Here is a 23,467-nt window from a genome sequence, read left to right on the forward strand (position 1 = left end):
AAGACTATGTAAATTTTATGACAAGCGGAGTAAGTTACGTGAAAATCGTAACCGATGATTCTGAGCAGAATTCCGACAGCTGAATGTTCTTGCTTGCCTAAAAGAGCTGTTCATCTGATTGTTTCGGCCCACCAGCGGCCGAGCGCTAAAGTAGCTGAACACTGGTAGTTCGATCAGAGGCTCGAATCCCGCAAACGGGCTGGCGTGTTTTAGTTGTTTTCCTCATGTGTAATGTGTATACGAGCCAGTTTCCCGTATAAAGTCTTCCACGAAGGCATCCCTCCCCTTAGGAAGATAGCCATGTAGTGTTTTGCCGTAATCACGTAAACTAAGCTATCTGATTGCTTCGCTTAGTGTTGTTGGATTCTAAGCCGTCTAATATAGTATATATGGATTAACATAATCTTTGTCAACAAGGAGTTAATAGTTTATTATTATTTTTATATGTAATTGCATAAGTTGTAGGTTAAGTTTTATGCCAATTTTCCCTTTTAAATTCTATCTTGTGCCCATAGAAATAGTGAGGCGATCGATAATTCGCCAACCAGTTGAGAAAACTTTTAAAGAGTAGCTGTTAAATGCAACAATTAGCTTGAGTTAAGCAATTTTAGTTAATTTGACACCTTTAGATGTTATCTGAGTATTACATAATGCTTTATTAAATGTGAGTGTTGTAAAGCGAAAGTCACCTGCATATAGAAATTCCACAAAAAAGGAGAAACCGTATTTCGACAGTGGTTTTGAGTACATATATTATTAAAGATATAAAGTACTCATTTTTAAATAATAAATTTTAAATAAAATAAACAGGTTTACTTCTTAGTAACCAATTTTGAATTTAATATTTCCTTGGAATAATTAACAAAGAGAAAGTTAAAGATACGTACCTTAAAATTGGTAGTAGAACGATGAGCGCTGCAATGTACAGTTGCATATCACAAGCAATATACCAACTTTGAGGCAAGCACTAAAATTAAATAAACAAAGAACACTGTATGCATCATTTGCTTTATTAATTGATGTTTTCGCTATGAAAAATTAGCAACTGAGTTGAAATATTAAGATCTTTTGCTCTCATCTTTTATTTAAGAGTAAGACAAACTACTAAATTTTAAGTTATTTTTATAGGCTTTTCATTCGTGGTGTTTCGCTGTGGGTGAATTAGTTTTAACTTACTTTGCCACAAGCTATTGAGTTCAAATTTCGCACGCACACTATTTGTAGATTACGACGCAATGCTATGAAGCGATTGTTTCAAAATTCGATTTAGATTTTTTTTTAATTAATGTTTAAATGAGTCTTGGCATATATTTTCATTTAACAAACAACCAAAGCATAACAAACTTTTACTATTTGCACCAGCGAGTACAGCGGAAAAAGTCTTTTCAATGAAACTTGTATGAAAATTTCTGAAAATAGCTAGGTTTTTTAAGACTATTTGACGTCTATGGTTTTAAATTTCATCATCTAAAATTTTATCGAGTACAATCTTTTGAAATTTTCATAGAGCATAAAGCAAACTTTACGCCCTCTTTTAAAGCAAGAATGATAAAAGAATATTAATTGAGCGATTTTCTCTACATTATTTTTTAAAAAGCATACGTTGTAGTCTAAAGCAGACGACAGAAATAAACGTTCAAGTAAAGTGCTAGTTCTAAACATTGTTATTACATCCATTTTCTGAAACTAAACATCAAAGTAATTTCTTTATTCTTTGAATGACGTTTAGTTATTTTTCTTCATTTCATAATTTTCTTATAATTTATTGCTTGTGTTTTAATAATGAATAAAAATTTCATCATTGGCAACGTAAAATGGAAACTAAAGACATAAAATAAAATACGATTAAAAGTCTTTTGTAGAATAAAATTTTATTTAAAATTTATATGATAATTAATCCGTTAAAAGGAGAAAAAATTATATATAGTTTAATGATAATAATAGATTAAATATTTCTATTTATAGAATTTATATACATTGTCATATCGGAAATACAAGCCTCGATTGCTTGTATAACGAAATCTATTAATTTAATTGCATTGTCAATTATATAAGGCATTATCCTTTTAAATTTATTAATGGGCTCTCCACGCTTTTATTACTCGCGAAATAGTAGACGAATTCTGTAAATAGAATTATTTAATCAATTATTCCCATTAAACTATATAAAAATTATTTTTCTCTTTTTAATGCATTTATTGTGATACCCATTTTAAATAAAAGCTTACTGTTGTATAAAAAAAATTTTTTTTTAAATTGAATTTTATTGACATTTTTTTTCTTTAAGTTGAAAAATACATCGAAGTTTGGCTCCCTATACCTTTAAAATATTCAGTGCTAATTGTTTTAAGAAACTTTCAAAATATCGCAATAACTTAAAATGCATTTCATTCCAGAAGAAATTATTCCAATTCTAATTTCATTGACACATTCTTTAGAAAAATAGTTATGTAACTTACCATTTCATAGGAGTTAACGAAATTGTTGATGAATAGAATGTTTGTCCACCAATTCTTATAGCAAGCATCAACGAACATATCGATAGAATCATGCCATATAGGTCCAGATCCCAGAATAGGAGCCAAGTAAATGAATAATATCACCATCACGTATACAGGCAACAATCTGTTAAAAACAATATATATTGCAAAAACGTCTTCTTGTAATTCATTTATAATCTGAATCTCATCTTCTATTAGTTGCTAAGCAATATCACTTCAAAAAATAAGTCAACAAGTCGACATTAAATTTCATCATTTAGAGTTCGAATATCGGTCAGTAGTATAATATGATCTGGAAATAGCTTACGCTTATCTTTAGCTGAATGATTTATGAAAGATGACTTAAAAATTAAGAAACGTTGCATTTATAGTTTTTCCTGTTAAGATTTGTTAATGGTTAACTTGTTAACCTGATCTGATATTTCCTTAAAAGCAAATAATATTACATATTAAATACTAACACTAAAAGGTATGACAATTCCCCATGTAATTAAAGCAAAAAGTTGCTCAAAACAGTAAAAATGTTAAAAAACGCAGATGCAGAATCCATCATTAAAATTGCAGGATTTCATGTTTATTAACCAATTATATTATCATTTTGCCTTTATTGATACCTCTAACTTCGTCGGCTTCCATGATTGAAATTAGTTAACGTATTTAAACCCAGAGTTCAGAGGTCAGGAGAGAGTTTGTGGCAGCTATCGTCTCACCATTCTTTCTTTTTACGTCTGAATTACCTGAATCAGTTTTAGCTTTGCTAGCCGTAATTAGGAATTTGAGGAGCTGATAATAAAGCTTGCAAGCTTGTGTTCCCTATTAAACCTCATACTTCAATATCTAATTTTACTCTAAATTTGTTTTTGTTATTCCCGCAGCAGCAGAGTTATTTTATTTAGAGATTAGGACGGACTGTATTAATGGATCTAGAAATTAACATTTAGAATAGGTATACAAATTTATTTGTTTTTAATGTCTTATTTGTCATTTGGAATAAAAAATATTGCTCATCATTTGAGAAATGCTAAATTACTACATATGGTTAGTTGCTAAAGAAAACAAACTTAAAAAATCTGTTTAATGTGCTCAAAAAATACCAACAGAATGGGAATGATTGGCATGATTGACTGCTACGATAGTAAGGCAGTCGAAAGTGATTTTAGAATGTTGAGAATTATCTAATTAAAGCGAACGACTTATTTGCGGAGGATGTTTTAACGTTATTCTGCCGAACATATTTTGGTCTGCTTAGACCTCTCTAGAGAGAATATTTATACCAATCCCCTCCTTATGCTCGAATTCCTTACAGTCAACAGTTTTTTGGACCTTGTCAGACTTCGTTAGAATTCGGAGAAAAGACAACAGCAACAGGATGTTTTAAGTAAAACTGACTGACAATTTACTCTTTACACGGGAAAACTTTGAAACTCTTACAGAATGTCTCGTGGTTTAAGCTAGATAATGACTAGTAGAGTAATATGCATAAAAAAGAACAAAATATTTAAATCTTTAAGACTACTTTTTAAAGATGTATATAAGAACTTGTTATATTCTTTGTTTCCATAAACCTTGTACTCATTAAGATGGTATTTAGTCATTAAATGGAACAAGAAAATAAAAGATTTACGTTTTAAATTACTAGGTGAACTGCAGTGCCACTGCATTAGGGATAAACCGCCTTGTACAAATATTGCTACCTCCTTTCTCCGCCTGTGATAACGTTGCTGTGTAGTATATCTGTAGTACAGCCTTCTTTACGTAATTGTTAAAAGTAACATGAAAAGTAAAATTCGCGATTTAGATATCTTCGATTAAGGAAAAAAAAATAGATGATTGACGTATGGCTCATTCAGTTTAGAAATTGTACGAGAAATGGATTTTTTTTTTCGTTTCATAGTATTAAGAATAAATCTATAGTACGCAGACAACAGGCAAAGAATGTGTAATTTGACAAACTGCAAGGGATTACTGTCTTGAGTTACTGAGATCTTCGAAGACCGCTATATCTTATATATCCAGCGACACCAGACTTACGTAGCTCAAGTAACCATCATAACGAATAAGGCTTTCATAAGAACAATAAGTAGCCAGATTGTGCAGCTCTCTTTTCTCAATATGGGCTTCAAAACCCGAAGATCAATGGCAATACCTCTTCTCTCTGCATGCTACAGTGTACATCGTTTTGCGATCAGAAAAACACCTTAATCGGAATATCGACGATTGGGAGCGAATTCAACCGCATTACGTTAATGTACACTGCTGACCATTAAATTTCCAACACCATGAAGGAAAGCAAATGCAAAAAAGATATTTATTGCACGTAAACAGTATGGCATGAAGAGAAAATGATTAAACTTGCAAGCATTTTGGAGGTTTACAGTAGTGTAAAATTAGTAGAAATAGCTGCCACCCCTGGCAGATAAAATGGCACTTACCCTATTAGGCATGGAGTCAAACTGAGCTTGGATAATAGAATAAGGTAACTCATTCATGTTGCTTTAAATCTATGCCACTCTTCATCAACTGTATTAGCTGGAGAGAGGTAGCGGATCAATCTCTCAGCAACCCATAACCAGATGTTTTCAGTGGGTGACAGATATGGAGACCGTGCAGGCCAGGGCAGCAATCGAATACCCTGTGTATCGAGGAAGGTCAGAATACGACGAGGCAACATGTGGTCTTGCATTATGTTCTTGGAACATGGCATATGGGGGTCCTCGAAGATGCAGCACAACCACTGAACGTAAGATGTCAGAAATGTACCCATCTGCGTTCAAATTACCGTCGATATGAATTAGAGATGTACGTTTCGTGTACCCTATGGCTGCCCAAACCATCACAGTAGATGCAGGGTCACTATGCCGATATCGAATGCAAGCAGGCGACGTGCGGTCTCCTCGGACACTCCAGACACGTATACGGCCATCAGAATACTGCATGTAGAGCAGGGACTCGTGGACTCGTTTGAAAAGGTGACATTGTGCCATTATGCTGGGTACCGGCATTACCCAGTTTTGTTGGTTGGCGCACCAGAGACGCCGTCTCTCTCTATACTGCAGTAATGGACACCCTACTGATAGCCCACGTTACTGCAAACGTCGATGCACTTTACGAGCTGATACTGGGCACTTTACGAGCTGATACTGCAAACATGTCCATTTCCTGACTAATATTGTCGTACATTAGTCAGGAAAGTTAGACCATTAGTTAGATCATTTCCTGATGTGGTCGTACGGTTTTGTAGGGCTGACCTCACAATATGTCTGTCCTCTCTCGCATTAGTTATGGGAGGGCTTTGAGATCCTGCATGTCGTTCAGTATGATCCTCTGCAATCCATATTCGCATGACAGTAGTTGGATGTCGACCAGTGCGACCGGCGATATCACAGAGCGATAATCTACACTTTCGATAGGCAACGATCCTGTCTCTATCGAATTTTGAAACTTGCTGGTAAGCATTTCCGCTTCTTATTCGAGGTATAACACGATATGAGCAAACTCCAACGTTATAAAGCACTTTCGGTATGAGAGATCGACTACACAACCTTTCTTTTATGCAGTGCTTCAGATTCTTCTCCCTCCTGCGTCGTCTAAATGCGCTGAAATGCTAATCATTTGCATATCCTAACTTTTTCCTTTCATGTGATTTTGACGTTTGTCAGTTCATTCTTTCCTGGTATTGAGATTTTAATGGTCAACAGGGTAGGCTAAATGATGCCCCATGATGCCTCATGATGATTAAGCGTGCCAAATTGGAACTTGTACAAGTTCATGGTGACTCAAGATCAGCATTTTTTCTTTTGGCAAGATTTAAAAATCTTTATTACTTTTACCAGCAACGTCACTGTATGTGGGTTTCTGGGCCCTTCTTTTACATTCTGCTTCTTTGGCGATGCCTTCTGCTTTTCTGCTATTCGCATGGAGTGTGTATGAACAGAAAGTCTGACAGTTACCAGTTGTTTATCACTTGGTCCGAGGAGCTTTCTACTGAATTCCGCCTCAAATGTCAACAATAAAGTTCGGATTTAAGTTTCCGTAAGTAACTCTGGGATACTCTGGTAAAATGTGTGCAAGCATGTTGTGAGACATTGTCTCCCTTCTTACCTTGTCCCTTCGTAGTGTTTTTGGAAAGCACAGCCAGCTAGAATAGGAAGATCAGGAGTCCTAGCTCCAGCGAAGGCATAGTTGATTGTCTCACCTTTCCTGCTTAAAACATTGTTCTACACTGGTGCCCGAACTAAAAGATAAAAGACAGTAATTCGTCACCACTATAATCTGACGATTGGTTTTCCTTCTCCCCAGTCGCTCTTTAAGATGGAGAGTATGTAAAATATTTTCCCTTTTTTCCTGCGTACCTTTGAAGCGTAATTGAAAAGTTAGTAAACAATCGGAACGTCCAGATTTCAAACCCTGACGATAGCACTGCACATTTTCAGGTCTCCAGCTTTTTAACAAAACTTTCTCTTAAACTACCTCTTTTAGAACATTTTATCCAATTGCTTTATTTACTATTATTACTACTATTTGATTACTACTATTTGCAAATATTTAGTTTACTTCTAATCTCAGATACTTTTATTGTGTTGTAAAAGTGTAGATCATTAATAATTTAATCAGCTGAAGAAGATTTTACTCTATAAAAATACAAATATAGGAAACAAAAAACCACATAAGAGTCCAGAAAATTCAATTGCATTATTTATAACAATTCAAAAGATTCCAATCAATTCGTTTTGATTAAAATCTATAGTATCATTAAATCTAATGAAATTTTCCATAGTAAGCAATATGTGACTATTAGTTATACATGTAAAATTTCCCCTAGAACTAGAATGAAGTAGAAGAAACTAGATTTAGAATAGTAGAGGTAGAAGAAACTACATTAGAAATATAGAAGAAACAGATTAGAAATATAGAAGAAATCTAATTTCTTCTACATTTATATAACTACAGAATATAACTACTTATATAACTACAGAAGAAACAGATTTTCTTTTTAGAAAAAATGTAGAAGAAATCTAATTTCTTCTACATTTCTAATCTGTTTCTTCTGTAGTTAATTCTGTAAAAGAAATTAGATTTCTTCTACATTTTCTTTCTTATTTCTAAAGCTATTTTCAAAAGTTCAGTGACTCCTAATATATTCGAGGTATTATAAAAGTGTTGCTCCTTAATTTCGACATTATTTGGTAGAATTTTACAACAATAAATTTCACATGAGGTAGTCGGACATTTATTTGGCTTAAAAATAAGCCGAATAGTCAGCATATGGTATCTGACCGATTTCATAACTATTGCATCCATATTTTATTGTATGTTTACTCAATGAGTTAAAAACTGTATTTGTTATGCATTTGAAATTATTTTTTAAACATTATGCGTTTGGATTGTATTTAAACTAAAATATACCTTGTGGTAAGGTTCAAGATAATAAAGAATCTAGTTAGTGCAGCACAAAAAATAATAGCGAATAATGAGGAAATTTAAAACGTTAACACTTTTTACAAATACTTTAGCTTGTTAAGAATATAAGTAATCCTAAAGAAGCATATACTATCTGAAAAAAATTAATAGATCGGAAGATAATTATGAAAATAAAAACTAAATCTGAAAAAAATTGAATAATTAGTCGGTTATTTATCAAAAATTTTACTAACCTGAAAAGACGATGCATTAGATACAGAGGTATGTTAAAGGGCTTTTTCGTTTCTTTAACAACTTTGACGGTAGCATAGCACACAAGAAGGCCACTATAAAAGAATAGTTAAATTATTCTTATTTTCAAATGAAAATCAAGAATTCAAAAATATCAGCTTAATTTTAGGAAAACCTTGTAATGCACACAAAAATTATGAGAATATCGGGAAGTTAGTGCTATTATATAAGCTTAAGAATAACTCAAACAAAAATTGCTGAAGCTATTAAAACTGCTATAAGCGTTCAGCATATCTCGAGTTCCGATTTTAAAGATATTTTCATAAAATAGAAAAACTTATCTTTTGAATCAATCCTGTACCTTTTTATCATCATTAAAAAACTGATACATCGATAAACTATACATTAATTCAACTTGTATACTTATTAGTTGTTAACAAACAACTTATATACTTGGGGAGACGGAAACTGGGAAAATCACTTTGTACTGTGGCCTGGACTGGATTATGTGATCTTTAGATAACCAACTTAAAGTATTGAGTATTGCACACAAAAGAATATCAGGAATATTGATTTCTAAGTATATTTGATCAACAACCATTTTGTGTATTCATAAATATTATAAGCAATAAAATAACATCCCTGAAGTTATTTTCAGATTAAAAGTTATGCTTCAGTTCTCAATTTTAAATCGTTTCGAATTATCATCAAAGTGTTGGTAACTTTTTAACCTCATCGAGAATAACGGATTTTAATAATAATTTCTTTCCAGACAGAAAAATAATACTAGGAAATACAAATAATACAATTTCTGAATAATCAAATGCACAACTATGCATACAGTCAATATATTACAGACATAAAAGGACAATTAAATATTTTTGTTATGAAAGCTTTAATTATTAAACGTGTACATGAAATACTGCAGTCTTTAAACTACTCCTACAAAGTCGTTCAAATATAATAATTTAGCTTTGAATAATCCTTCTAAAAAGAAATTAAGGTAAATTTTAAAACAAATTAGGCTTGCCTTCCGCAGCACTCTCTTAAGAATTGGTTTAGGCCTTAGAATGATAAAGAACGCTATCGGAGTTCTGAATAAAAGAAAATGTAAATAGTGCATTAAACAGTTATTAGAACAAAATTTTTAAAAGCAATTAAGACTTTTTTGAAGGTGTAATATACAAGTATTTTTAAAATTGTATTAAATCTGTCGAGTTTGGAGATGATACATTCAATTTCTTCTATAGAATTAGCAGAGAGAAATTCTTTTAAACCTTCGAGGAACATTCTGAGTGAAAAAATTTCTTAAAGAATTTTTATTAGAAATACATCAGTAGTTTATTAAAGCGATTTCAGTCTGATAGCATTGAACTTCATAACAACCAGCTCGCAAAGGACGTTGCATTTGAATTTATTGAGCTATAAAACACCAGTAGTTTATTTATGCCTTTTTGAGCTGCACGAGAAATGTCCTCCACGGGAGTAAAAACAAGGCTGCATATTTTTCTGTGCTATAAATATCTTCCCGTACGCATACAATGGAGAAATAAAATGTGTGCAATAACTATATTTTTCTTCGAAGAGTTTCAAAATTAAAATTTTAGTTGAAGTTTTTATTTTAAATAAAAGTATAATTGAAACTAAATTAAAATTTTAATATCCATATATATAAAAATCATTCACAAAAAGTAATTACAAAATCTACGAATTCGGTTATAAACAATACTTTTATCTGTATGTTAAACTATTTATCTTAACTTTTAATCCTCTAAGTACTTAAGCACAACATGTAACAACAAAAATTTACGAAATCATTTACGTTTTAATACGATTACAGCTGAAAAACATTCATCAGAAAGCAACATACAATAAAACATATTTTCGAAGTAAAAAAGTGTAAAGTATGAATTGAAAAAGCTTCCGTGAAAGTAGACGGAAATATAAAATATATCTTATATAAGCATTTTAAACAAATTTTAGCATACCATGTTTCTTAAAACTTTTTTTTATTTACGAAGAATGTATTACGGTAAAAGAGAGATAAAACACAACCTGTTTAGTTAATAAGGTTCATACTTTTAATATGCCTTTCAATTTAGAAGGTCGCATCTTCAGCCTTATTGTTCTCGTTCCTTATTATTATTAAATGACGAATTAGTAATTATTATTAAGTCGTAATTCTTCACTTAATGCAGTCTTGGAATACTGCATTAAGTGAAGAATAATGAGGTGAATTTAAAAAAAATGTTTGAAATATCATGGTCCCTCTTCTTTAGCTTAGATTTTTTTTACACTACATAAACATCAATTGCCAGAAATTTACATAGTTTGAATGGAAGGCATATTTTTAGTATCGCTTTTCTTTTTATTATATTAAAAAAAATATCAAATGGAAGGCTATAGCGAAAAGATATTTAGCTTTACTGTCATAATTTTTGGGCACATTGTTTTGGTTGTTGCAATAAAATGATCGTCTTAATTTGGAGCCATTACAGCGAGCATCGACTACAGCGGTTATTAGTTATCTTAAATATTTATGGACCAATCCAGCATTCTCAAACTCATATTGGCTGCGAGTTGAATGCAAGATCTTAAAGCAGCTGACGTACCTGTTTTTTTTTTTTTTTTTTTTAACAAAATGGAAATTATTCTTTACAAAGTAATAAATTTTAACTAACTTTTAAATTTCACTAGCCAAATATTTACAAGAAATACATAAGCAATACCAATTATGATAGCGCAATTCAATCTTATATTTATTTTATATCTGAGATCTATTGGTAGCTGCAAGAAATTTCTCTTGGTTGCATTTTTAATACGTTAAAAGCAACTTTCAGGACTTAATGCATAATTCCAAATAAGTTAGATATAATACAAAGCAAAAACAAACAGAATTTATAAGCTGTATGTTAGCTTTCAAATGTTTTGATCTACCTGATGTAAAGAAAACCGAAAGTCAGAGTTTATAAACGTCGTATTTCCATCAAAAACAGTTTTTACTTGAATAAAAATGTACATATAATGTCAAGAATAAATTCTAGCATTATATGAACGGAGGCATGCTTAAAAATTTATTTGAATTCTTAAACCTGAAAATATAGTCTCAGAACCTAGATAACCCTCTCTGATGACACGTGTTTATTCACATCAGTCTGTTATGCGGAAATAGAATGAAACTGAAAGTCAGTGTTTTCCTGCTAACTCCTTTAAATATAAAGATATTTGCTCCATATGCAAATATAATATTGGTATGAATTAAATTTCACATGCTGTTTCTAATTTAAAAAAAAGGCTGAAGTTTACGGAAATTTACATGATTTTATTTAGATTTTATGGCACTAGTATATAAAATACACGCATATAAAAATATTATAGTGATCTACTAAGGAACTGCATAGATATTTAGTACATTCTCAATGCGAGAAAGTAAGAAATTTGTGAAGTCCTTACTATATTTGTTTTCTTCATTATAACTTCCTATAAATTTGCTACTTTTTGTAATTAATTATCTTTTTAAACAAAACTAGAAACTTCTAAACTTTTTGAAAATGATAATCTTACTATTGAAGTTAATCTTAGAATATATTAATTTTATTGCTTCGTCAAGTTCAATTGAAAAAGTTTCTGATTAATATTTAACAAATGTTCTGCATTTTTTGTTCTTTTGCTAGCAAATTAGAGGGAAAATTTCTATTATGATGAAACAAAATACATTGTAATAAATTACTCGAAATTCATATTAGGAAGTATGGTCAATATTATCTTTCTGCTTTACTGAATATTTTTTACAGTGTTGAATTAAGGCTAATCCCTAGAATTAGAAAAACCTCTTCTATTCATGTTGAAATAAGACAATTATGAAATACTTAAAAATAATTAATTTAAGTAATATTTTCATTTGTAAATATTCCAGCTAAAAACTTCTAGAAAACATAGGTTTATGCAAAATGAGTTCCAGAATTATCGTGCCACTTATATGCATAAAAATCATCAAAACAAATTCATTATTAACCTTTTTAGTTAATAGATGGCAGCACGAAACCACCGCAGGTTTAATCTAGGGACATGTTAAGGATGCTCTAAGGATCTACACTCAAGCAAATCTAAAATTAGACGACGAGCCTGCACTTTTTTTTTTTTTTTAGCAAAATAAAAATTATTAACAACAAAATAAAAAATATTTTAACTCAATTTTAAATTTCACATACTAAATACTGCCCGTAGATATAAAAAATCGAGATGCGTTTATTAAGGTCCTAGGATAGTATCCTCTTCCACTGCTTCATAACTGAAGGTTGTCCGGATGATTTGCGATTCTGCAACACAGAAAAATTTTAAAGTGCTGCGCTACAAGTATTTGTGAAATTATCCTTTTTTTTTTTTTTTTTTTTTTTTTGTAACGTCAATGTGCACAGCTTTGCTTCTTATAATTTATGGTGCTTTGATTACCTAAAGAACCCGCCTAAATTTATTCTAAAATTTACCCGCCTAAAGAATTTATTCTGAAGCATTTGCAATTTCTCAAATATATTCAGCAACGCTCTCTCAAATTGGAGAAATATACGTAATGATAAGACGAATTTTAGAAGTATATATGCTTTTCTTCCCTTAAAACCTACAGAACGGTTTTTTCCCAATCGCATATGATTCAGTTGAATAATGATTGTTGGGGTACAGTTAGCCGTTCTTATAAACAATGATCTCAGTGATTTTATAAACAGTGATTTTTGCATTAAGAGTGATCTCTTTGTTTGTAAATACATTTAGATGTGAACGGCTTTTTCTTCACAGTTGAAAATATGAAAAGAACCCGATTGACCGATGAGCATCTATAATCCGTGAAGAGATAATTTTTAGTAAGTTTTTTAGTGGATGGATATTATACAAACAAATTTTGCATTTATAATTACTGACATACAAACATATGTATTTTAATTTATTTGAGGAAAAAAAAATTATTAAGAAAAGAAGGCTAGGTTGTCATTACTTATTCTCAAGTTTTACCATTTTCAGAATTTGTTTATTTTTAATTTAAAGTAAAATAAGTTATTTAATGACGAATTAAACATATTAGAATTAAACTTAAACATACTTTGAAGTAAATATCAGTCTGAAATATTCATATTTAGTTGTCTGTGTGTTTGAATTACAAAGTTGTAAATAACAAAACTCTTGCAGGTACCAAACATTAGATTTCAGATACAAAATATATGTGTGTATATATATATATGATTTTTTTTCGTTTGAGTTATTGCTGCTCATGTATGCTTTTATAAATATGAAGACGTATATTTCAGGCGACTCATTTGGTTGTTTTGAATTCTTTTGTTTTCTTTTTATATTTCTTTCTCTCTCTATCTCTCTTTTTTGGAGGGGGGGGGTAGGGATTGATATTAGCCAAAACTTTGGGCCTTCCTTTCTTCTTTTCTTTTTCTATTTCATTTTTTACATGACTTTCAAATTTGGGATCCCGTTTCAAGTCTCGGTCATCTTAAAGCGCTACTTTAATACTTAAAAAGTCCTACTATGTGCATGAATCTCATTTCCATATTCAAGTAATCAAAGATTAAACAGACAAATTCCCAACTATTTTATGAAGATAAACTGCTTGTCTCAAACTACATTTTCCGGAAAATAGGAAACATTTGCTTAATTTTAAAAGTGATTTTATTTCTAAATAAACGAAATTTGAGGAACTTACCCTATAAAGAAGAATGTGTCAACAGCTACTGAAGCATTAACAACAGCTTGGAAGAAAAAATCCCTTTGTATAATTGTAGCTTTCCGAAGACCTCCTAGGAGAAACAAAAGTTTACCAAAGTTAATAAGTATTGCCGTTCTAATTACAATAGTTCTTATACCAAAAATATTGCTTCAATCCCTCTTAGGACACTAATTCAGAAATATACGGCAACGTTCTTAAACAAATAGCATGAAAATTTTGCAAGAACCTTTCTAAAGTGCTAAGACGTTTATTCACAATAATATGACACATAGAAAGGACGTACCTGCGTTTGGTTTGTTGCTTATGTCAAATTCAATGTAAGCAGAATTTTTTATATATAATTTAATCAACATTAATGAAGAATGTAAAAAAGGATAAAATAACCAATTAAAAGCAAATCTAATTCAATTTATGGAACTGAAATTTTAACATTCGGTTATTTTCCATTTCAGTGGCTATCTACATAAAGCATAGCATTTTAAAAATTTTAAAAATGATATTCGTTGAAAGAAATTTATATTCCGTTTACATAACAGTATAATCGAAAAAAATCAGAACTTCTTAAATGTGTAAAAAATAATTTAATTTATGGAACAGAAATTTTAATTTTCGGTATTTCCATCTTCATCGCTATCTGAATAGAGTATAATATTTTAAAATTTGAAAAGCTGCTGAAAAAAGTTATATTCCATTTACATAACAATATAAATGAAAATAATAAGCACCTCTCAAATGTAGAAAAACTAACTTGAATATATAGTAACAATATGCAAAAATGATTCGAAAATTTATTATAAAGATACTGGTAAAAATTTTTCTTCTTAGCGAAGTATTTTCTACTAGACTAGGTTAAGTAACCTTCTTATACTCCACAAAATTATTATAACATTTCCTGAATCTTCTAATAAATTTTTATGAATTTTGAATTTGTGGTTTACTGCATTATTGATTTGATGAAAGTTTCGCTTAAATCACTTTACTCTACATAAATTTATTTCAACTGTAAATACCTTATTTTGTACTAATCAATTATTTTTTATTTTAAGAAACTTTCCTTTCCTTTTTTGATTTCAATTTCCTGCCAGAACACAAATTTAAATGACGTGTGTGCAAATATCATTGAGTTCGGAAGTAGTATTTAAGTAGCAGATTTTAAGAGTTCGCAGTGGAAGAATTAATTACGAGTTTAACGCTGCATGTCTGCAAGTAGCTCTGTTGTTGAATTTTTTGTACTAGCCACTTACTTTAATTTATATTGAAATTCTAAACTCGGCTTTCTGTATGCAGCCGATAAAACGGATTCAGATTAAAGCAAAAGCCAATCGGGTAGTTAAAATTTAATTCTTCCTGATTGTATATACTATTTTGTGTTAAGTTACTTAGCCACAAGTGATGGCTAAATTGGAAGCACTAAGTGAGTGCATGTTCTGTTCAGTTAGTTAAACTAAAAAGGTTATTATAACCTTCGTCGGCAGTCACCTGTTTTGCAAGACATAGCGTGAATTCGCAATCGTCTTCAGTAAAGTCTACATTTTATGCTCCCTTAAACAGTACAAAAACATTTCTGTATTTAGTTTTTTTTTTTTTTTTTTAGTCCAAAGGGATTTGAATCCCGAAGGACTATTAGTTTCGTTTTGGCATTTTGCGTCGGACTCATAAACGTCGGTTCACTTTTCAAACTGTTGCCACAAAATGTTAGAGTCCTGCATTATATTTGAAGAAATTAAATAATGAAAAATCTGCATAAATGATTGTCTATTTCTCGCATTGTGATAAAACAATGGTACATAGAGCCATCGAATTTTGAATGACGAAATCCTACTGCGAATATGGGCATCTGAAATCCCAAATTTGGAATTTGTTTTATTATAGATTTTATATTTTGTAAAACTTTAACGAATTTTTGATTTACAAACTCAGTGCTTTAAAAGCGAGAAATGGCAACGTTATATAGAAAAAACATTTTTATCTCCAGCGCGTGAGTCACTGCACTGTATCGGAAATTCTAAAGATATGCTCGTTTTAAAACTATTTTGCGATATTGCTGTTGCACTGGATCTTATGGTTTAAGTGCGAGGAACATGATATTTAATAAAGAAACGTAACACACAAAATGTTAAAAAACGCCCCTTTGGACGTAATTTAAAGTCTGAAACATTTCAGTTTTTTTTTTTTTTTTTTTTTTTTTTTTTTTTTTTTTTTTTTTTTCCAGTTATTCTCTTGTCATACGAAAGTAACAGCAGTTAAATGTTTCATCAGAAAAGGAAAAACCATTATATACGATCACACTGGTGACAAAGTAATGCCTTATTTCGCGCTTTTTATAGCCATTTTTTTTTTCCAGAAACATAAACATCAATCGTTGTTTGACAAGACAAACTAACAGAAGCAATCTTGAGCGTGGATCTCATTTCAAACGCAGCTGAATACAACAGTTTGCCCACCAGGGCGAGCGGTAATGAACACTAGTAGTTAGGGCGGGGGTTCGAGTCTCGGCGAACGGGCTAGCTACATAGGCGTCTTCGTAGTTTTCCCCATGTGTAACGTGGTTACGGGCCACTTTTCCTCAAGAAGTCCTCGACAGGGCGTTATCCCCTTTCCGTGTAGTGCACGTAATAAATATGATAAGATAAGAGTTCCAGTTGCTAAAAATAATATAATTTTTAGTTTTTTTGACAAACTAGATGACTGATTGCTTTCATAGTTGTGTTGTTGCAGCCAAAACAGATTATTTCTGTGAACGCAAAATTTTGAAGATATTAGTCGTAGATATTAGCCGTATATGTAATTATCTATAATAGAGTAGATTTGATTGTCGAGGAGTTGGCGATAAAAATTATCACCAAGGTGACAGACAATGGCGATTTGCAACTTTCTAATCCAAGGATGGGCAGCTTCACTGTATTATAAATGTAGATGGTCAGCTATGGCGGAGACATGTCGATCAAATGTGTGAAGGAGGAATCATAATTGATGAGGGCTGCACACGTCCACCTCCAGCTCTCCTGATTTTCAAAAAGCCTGATAAGAGTGGAATTCTAGAACCATCCAAAGACAATAGCCACCAGGTAGATACGTCTGTGTCGTGTTCTGATCCCAAGGTTTTACCGGATGTTCTATCTACCGGATCTGCTGCTGATACAACCAGGTTACCAAAGAAATCAGCTGTGCCACAACCTATGCGTCGATCCATCAGAATTCGACGACCTCCAGATAGACTTAACTCTTGATAAAAGGGGGATGCATGTATTGCATCGACAACTTAATCGTAATCGAACTTAAAGCTGGCGCAGCTCCAAGCATAGCAAGCGTGGGAAGTTATTGTAAAAACCAGAATTGAGACTGAATGTAGTTGTAGTTGTACTTGTGTGTGCGAGTGATGATGTGTTTTGTATATAATAAAGTAGCCTATAATTAAGTACAGTGTCTTGTGAAATAAAAATACCACTAAAGACATATTAACTTTCATTTCCGATTTTAATGCCGTTACTTTTTGCTAAGTTTTCCTAGCTTAGCTATTTAATGATTCATAGTATCAACTTAATATGAATATTTCTAGTTTTAATTTGTATTTATATATATTAATATCTTTACCTAGAGTCATCATAATAACGATAAATATACTTACTGAATATTTGAAAATTTACATTGAGGTAAGTATGACCCAAGATGATCCATGAAATTGACAAAAACCGCAATCCGTGAAGACAACTCATATTTCCCGCAGATGTTTTCGTATTCACTAGTTTTTTGAAGTTCGAAATGAGGGAGAAACAGGCGAGCACTTGTAAAAGAGTACCTATTAATGATAGCAATTATTTTTTCAATTTAAAATAATAAGAACCATATTAAAAAAATAGGGATCTTGAAAATACAATTTCAAACTTAATAAGCGATAGTTTTGCATTCATATGCAAAATTCAGGCATACCTCACAAAATTAGAAATGAGCATTTCTTTTGGAAGTTAACGCCATTTTTGCAATTTGTAAATGGGGAAACCTTTGAAAAGTTATATTAACCTTTTAAGCAGGGTTAATAATAGAAGTCACTCAGTTAATTTCGATGTGCTGCACTTCCCTGCAAAGGAAAACAACATTTTGTATGTAACATTTTGAGAGATAGTTTCAACCATCGCAAAATAAAATGGTTGAAACTAATATAACATATATTTTAATAATTAAGACACAATAACACGCCGAATAAATACTAATTCAGAAGTCAAACAACAAAAATCAGCGTTAATTTACAAAATTTTCACAAGACTAGTTTCGATGGTTTTACCGAACCATCATCTTCAGCTGCAAAACCGCAAATGAACAAGATAGGAAATAATGTTTAGATAAGATAAGAAAGCCTGGACAAGAATAAGCAAGTGGCGCCATCTGTTGGCGAAACCAGAACTAAAACATAATTTCTCTAAAAGCCGAAGGCAAATTTGGATTGGAATTAGGATCGTTAACTAGAACAGAAAGATTTTTATGAATGTGAAATGCTTCTAGAAAATCCAGTTCTCCAATGGAAGATGTTTTTTGAATAATTTTGGCAGCAGAAAAATTGAAAGTGTGATTTTCGGACCAACAATGTTGAGCAACAGAAGACTTCTGTGTTTCCTTTTTTCTAACATATGCCTCATGTTCTTTGACGCGAAATTTTAAGGCTCTCTTAATTTGGCCAATGTAAATTAAACCGCACTGGCAAGGAATCCTATAAATACCCCAGGAATTCATATCCGGAATGGGGTCCTTGAGTATAGAAGTTGGAATTTTATTGATGGGAGAGTAAACAACCCGAAAGTTAAATTTCTGCAAAATATGTGCAACCTTATAGCTAATTGATGGAAAGAAGGGAATGACAACAGAATTTTTATAATCTCCTAAAATAAGAGTGTGGCTTTTAGTGTGTTGAGATGAGAATTTTTTAACTGCTTGATTAATAATGTTGGGTGAAAAGCCCCTGTCAATAGCTATTGCTTTTAAATAATTTAGTTCTTCATCAAGGGCTAGTTTGGAGGAGCAAACTTGAAGAGCACGGAAAACATAGGAATAAAATGAAGCTAACTTTTGTTTAGTCGGATGACATGATTTAAAGTGTGGTGGAAGGCAAACCGATGAAGGTTTACGGTAAACTGTAGTACTGAAGTTGGATGTGTTACGTGTGACCAGAATGTCGAGAAACGGAAGAGAATTGCAAGTCTCAAGTTCAAAAGTGAACTGAATAGCAGGATCAATAGAATTCATTGTTGAAAGAACTCTATTTAAATCATCTTTATTACCTTCAAACAGGGTAAAAGTATCGTCTACGTAGCGGAACCATGCCGGGAAGTTTAAAGTTTCAAACAATTTTGATTCATAATAATGCATGTAGATATCAGCCAGGATGGGACTGAGGGGGCTTCCCATGGCTAATCCCTCAGTTTGCTTGTAATATTTATTTTGGAAAACAAAATGTGTTTGTTTCAAACAGAGTTGAGTGAGAGAAATTAGCTCATCAATTTCGATGCAAGAGAAATGAAATTCGCGAAGTCTGGTTTCTAGACATCTTAATGCACCCTCCACTGGGACATTGGTGAATAATGATTTTACATCAAAAGAAACCATGAGTAAATTACGAGGAGAAATGTTTTTAACCTTTTTTAAAAACTCTATTGAATTTTTTATGGTGTAAATGTTATTGTCTAATAGAGTGGAAAATCTAGAAACTAAATATTTAGCTAATGGATACGAGGCAGTACCTAAATTTGATACAATAGGGCGGAAAGGAATACCACTTTTATGAATTTTGGGAAGAGCATATAATCTGGCACAATTCGCAACAGATGGGATAAGCGAATGTTTTAAGTTGCTTGAAATGATTTTCGAAGATTTGATCGCAGTTTTTATTTTGGATAAATCCGAAGGTGAAGGATCTTTAGGGATCGGATTATATGGTCCTTCGTTTAAGAGTTTAGTGACACCATCGATGTAAGTGTTCTTATCCATGACAACTATCTGGCCACCTTTGTCGGCCTTTGAAATGACAATATCCGGGTTAGAATGAATCTCGCGCATTGTAGCTCTTTCTCTCGCAGTTAGATTTGGTTTCAAAGGTTTATTATTGAATTTCACATTATGAGCGATAAGATGCCTAATCATTTCTTTCTGTGAATCTGAAACTTTACTGAACTTGAAAGCTTTTTCGATAGGAGCCAAAATCTTTGGAATCGAGGGTTTACAGGTTTGTGAGAAGTTAAAATTATATTTTAGAATTCTCTCTTGTTCTTCTGAAAGACTAACATTAGAAATATTAACTATTGGCTTGATGTTTACAATGGGAAGATTTTTTGAACTACTTGAACTGGCAGACTGTAAAAGAAGTTTTTCTTTTACAGTTTTTTTAAAGAAAGAAAAAGAGACATTTGTTAATCGCTTTTCGGCAAATTTCCTTTTGCTTCTGTCGTTTTCAAATTCATTTAATCTAAAGCTGAAAAATATCAGTTCTTGTCATTAATCATTTCGATACCGAGAATTTCTGCTACTGAATTAATATTTGCTACTGGTACTTTTACTCTTCTTAAACTATTTTCTTAGTAGTTCACCTTAATAACATATGATAAGTGTATTGTATCTCAAATTTATAACAATTTTCATCTAAATTTCCTAGTTTTAAATTAAATTTAGATTACGACTTCTCTTGGAGTTAAAATTTTAAATTCGAAGCTACTTTTATATTTACTTTCAAAACAATCACAGCTGAAGATATATCTGCAACTTTAAAAGTGATTAAAAACTGAAGGTGAATTAAACCGTATTCTTGTTAATGAAACTTTGCATAGAGATATAAAATATTTGTATTTTAAGACGTTAAAGAAATTGTATTTTGTATTTTATAAACATTTGTAGTAATATGTACAATTGTTGCAGCATTTTGGATTGAAATGCACTTAGATATAAGGTCACTGCAAAAGAAGCTGAGTTAAATACTTTTCATAATATTCATATTTTAATCACTCAGTTTAATTCATGCAATAAAATATTTAAATAAAGCAAAAGTTAATCTTACTTTCTATTTTCTTTTGTGCGCAATAATGGTACAATTCCAGCAATGAGCCTAGGAGCATCAGAAACCCAAAGAAACATAGCACTGTCCTGTAGTATTTAAAAGTAACATGGTGAGAAATGTACTATGAATTATCCATTGACAGCAAGTTTAAAAAATAAATTTTTTAATGCAGGTTTAAAAATTTTATTTGGAAAGCATAACAGCATCCCTGTATAATGCGCTATATAACATAAATAAAAAAAAAACATGTCTTATAATATGTTAGCAAGGAGTGGGAAAAATTCTACTGTAGTTTTTCGTTTTACAAGAAATTATCAGCAAAACCCAGCTGCTTTAAAGATTGCAAGATATTGTACTTGAAGTTCTGAAAATCAACAGCAAAATTATGCATTTCACTATAATTTAAAAGCAAAAGTAAATTATTTTTACATGAAAGATAAATGCTTCCATCCTCTCATAAACTGTTACATACACAGATCGGTCTAGCTATTATAATTAAATTAACGGGATATCATTCAGTTAATGTTCAACTAGAGGAAGAAAGAGTTCCAGAATTACATGTAAATACGTTAGGATCTTATGGAGCACACGATGATGGTTTGAATATTGAAAGAAATGAGGATTTAAACTGGTATGCAAAACTTAAGCAACAATGTAAAAATTTAGCAGATAGCCATGAAATTGCAGAAAAGGAGGTCTGGAGATCAGTACAATGAACACGTAAGTCAGTAGAAACGTCATGCGTATGCAAATATCAGGAACGAAACGTCAGAGGCGACGTGAGCGTACACAAAAAGTGTGATATCGGCGCGTGCAGCTCAACAGTAGAATAAAAGGAAGGACGGAGACGCAATTCAACAAATTCGCTGCAAGTGCCAGTGAGTCAGTTTGTGAAATATGGCTAGAAGAAATTACCTGGACGACTTCACACGTGGAAGAATGATCGGAAAGCTGGAGGAGGGGCTTGCTGTCACCAGTGTAGCTGCAGAGTTCGGAATCAACAAAAGTGTTATTTCGCGCGCTTGGAAAGCGTTCCAAACCACAGGTACAGCTGTTAGAAAGGTTGGTGGTGGCCGCCCGAGGACGACAACTGCAGAAGATGACCGATATATCGTCCTGCAGGCGAAAAGAGACCGACAGCAGACAGCAAGCGCCATTGCTCAGCAACTCTGTACAGCAACGGGGCGACAAGTGTCGCGGTTTACTGTGGCCAGACACCTTGACAAAGGCCGTCCTGAACGCTGCCTCCCGTGGAAAGTTGGCCACCGACGCCACCGTTTACACTGGTGCAGAGAGCACAAAAACTGGACAACTGATCAGTGGAGTCGTGTCCTCTTTACGGATGAGAGTCGGTTCAGTACCAGAAGCGATTCTCAACGCGTTTTGATTTGGAGAGAGGTCGCGACTCGGTTTTATTCCAGTAACATCAAGAAAAGACACCGTAACGGTGGTCCTGGAGTTCTTGTCTGGGAAGGCATTATGCTGAACGGGCGAACTGAGCTTCACTTTTTTGACAGAAGGTCTGTAACCGGGGATCGCTATTGTGAGGAGATACTCCTTCCCCATGTGCGCCTGTTCCGAGGTGCCATTGGCCCAGGCTTAATTTTAATGGATGACAATGGACGGCCACATCGGAATCTTGCTGTTGAAGAGCTACTGGAAAGTGAAGATATCACTCGAATGGATTGGCCAACGTACTCCCCAGATTTAAATCCCATCGAACATGTGTGGAATGCTTTGGGGAGGCGCGCTACAGCACGCTTACATCCTCTGGAGAACACCCAACAACGCAAACAGATGCTGATTGAGGAATAGGCACTCCTACCGCAAGAAATGTTGCACCAGCTGGTTCTGAGTATGCGGAGACGGTGCGAAGCAACAATTGCAGTGAGGGAAGGGCATATCCCATATTAAGGAACATCTGCTTGTTGTTCTTCCTCTTTGATAGACAATCATGAAATAAAGCTTGTTTTTGTTTGATTCCATACCTTATGCATTGTACTCCTTTTTCAGCTCCGATGCTTTCGTCATCCTTTACGTACATAATACTCACCTTCATTTCTGCAAATCATGTGTCTCAATTGATTTCTCGTGGAGTTATGGCAAAAAACCCTGCTCTTTAAGTTTTGCACACCAGTGTATGAAAATTGCATTATTCTCCAGCTTATGCTACCAGAAAAGCTATTTGTGATACGAATGAAAAGAAATTTTATTATAATAGCTGAGAATCATCTGTTAATCATTGTTGTTTGAAATTCTAGAGAAATCTACTCAGAAGCGACTTCGGCCATAATGTCTACTGGAATTGATTGATGGATTATTGCCTGTGTATCACGAGGACTAATTTCACCAGTATGTTCAACTGGAGGAGGTAACTATAGTAACAGGATTTATACATTTCCAAATAATGGCCAGTAAGGCAAAGCATTATTATTACTTTGTTTTTACCTAACATTAGACGAGAAAGATACAAAACAATTCTATATAGTGAGTATTTTACTTACAACGACAAGCGTATAATGCTAGTTCGTCATTAAGCGCAACAAG

At 32.6% G+C, this 23,467-nt stretch overlaps 1 protein-coding gene across 1 annotated transcript in view; it reads right to left on the reverse strand.

The window, feature by feature from the left end:
- LOC118200345 (nose resistant to fluoxetine protein 6-like) overlaps positions 1-23,467 on the reverse strand; it is an 83,259-nt gene that overhangs the window by 24,321 nt on the left and 35,471 nt on the right. The window contains exons 5-10 of the mRNA XM_035372303.2: positions 20,921-21,006; positions 17,510-17,680; positions 13,858-13,951; positions 8,156-8,248; positions 2,460-2,625; positions 888-967 (exon numbers count right to left, since the gene is read on the reverse strand). Coding sequence (XP_035228194.1) covers positions 888-967; positions 2,460-2,625; positions 8,156-8,248; positions 13,858-13,951; positions 17,510-17,680; positions 20,921-21,006 — 690 coding nt within the window. The remainder of the gene's footprint in view (positions 1-887; positions 968-2,459; positions 2,626-8,155; positions 8,249-13,857; positions 13,952-17,509; positions 17,681-20,920; positions 21,007-23,467) is intronic.

This window comes from Stegodyphus dumicola, chromosome 9 (genome assembly GCF_044657685.1).
Source record: "Stegodyphus dumicola isolate Sdum_Otavi_A_Nest chromosome 9, ASM4465768v1".
Lineage (NCBI taxonomy): Eukaryota > Metazoa > Arthropoda > Arachnida > Araneae > Eresidae > Stegodyphus > Stegodyphus dumicola.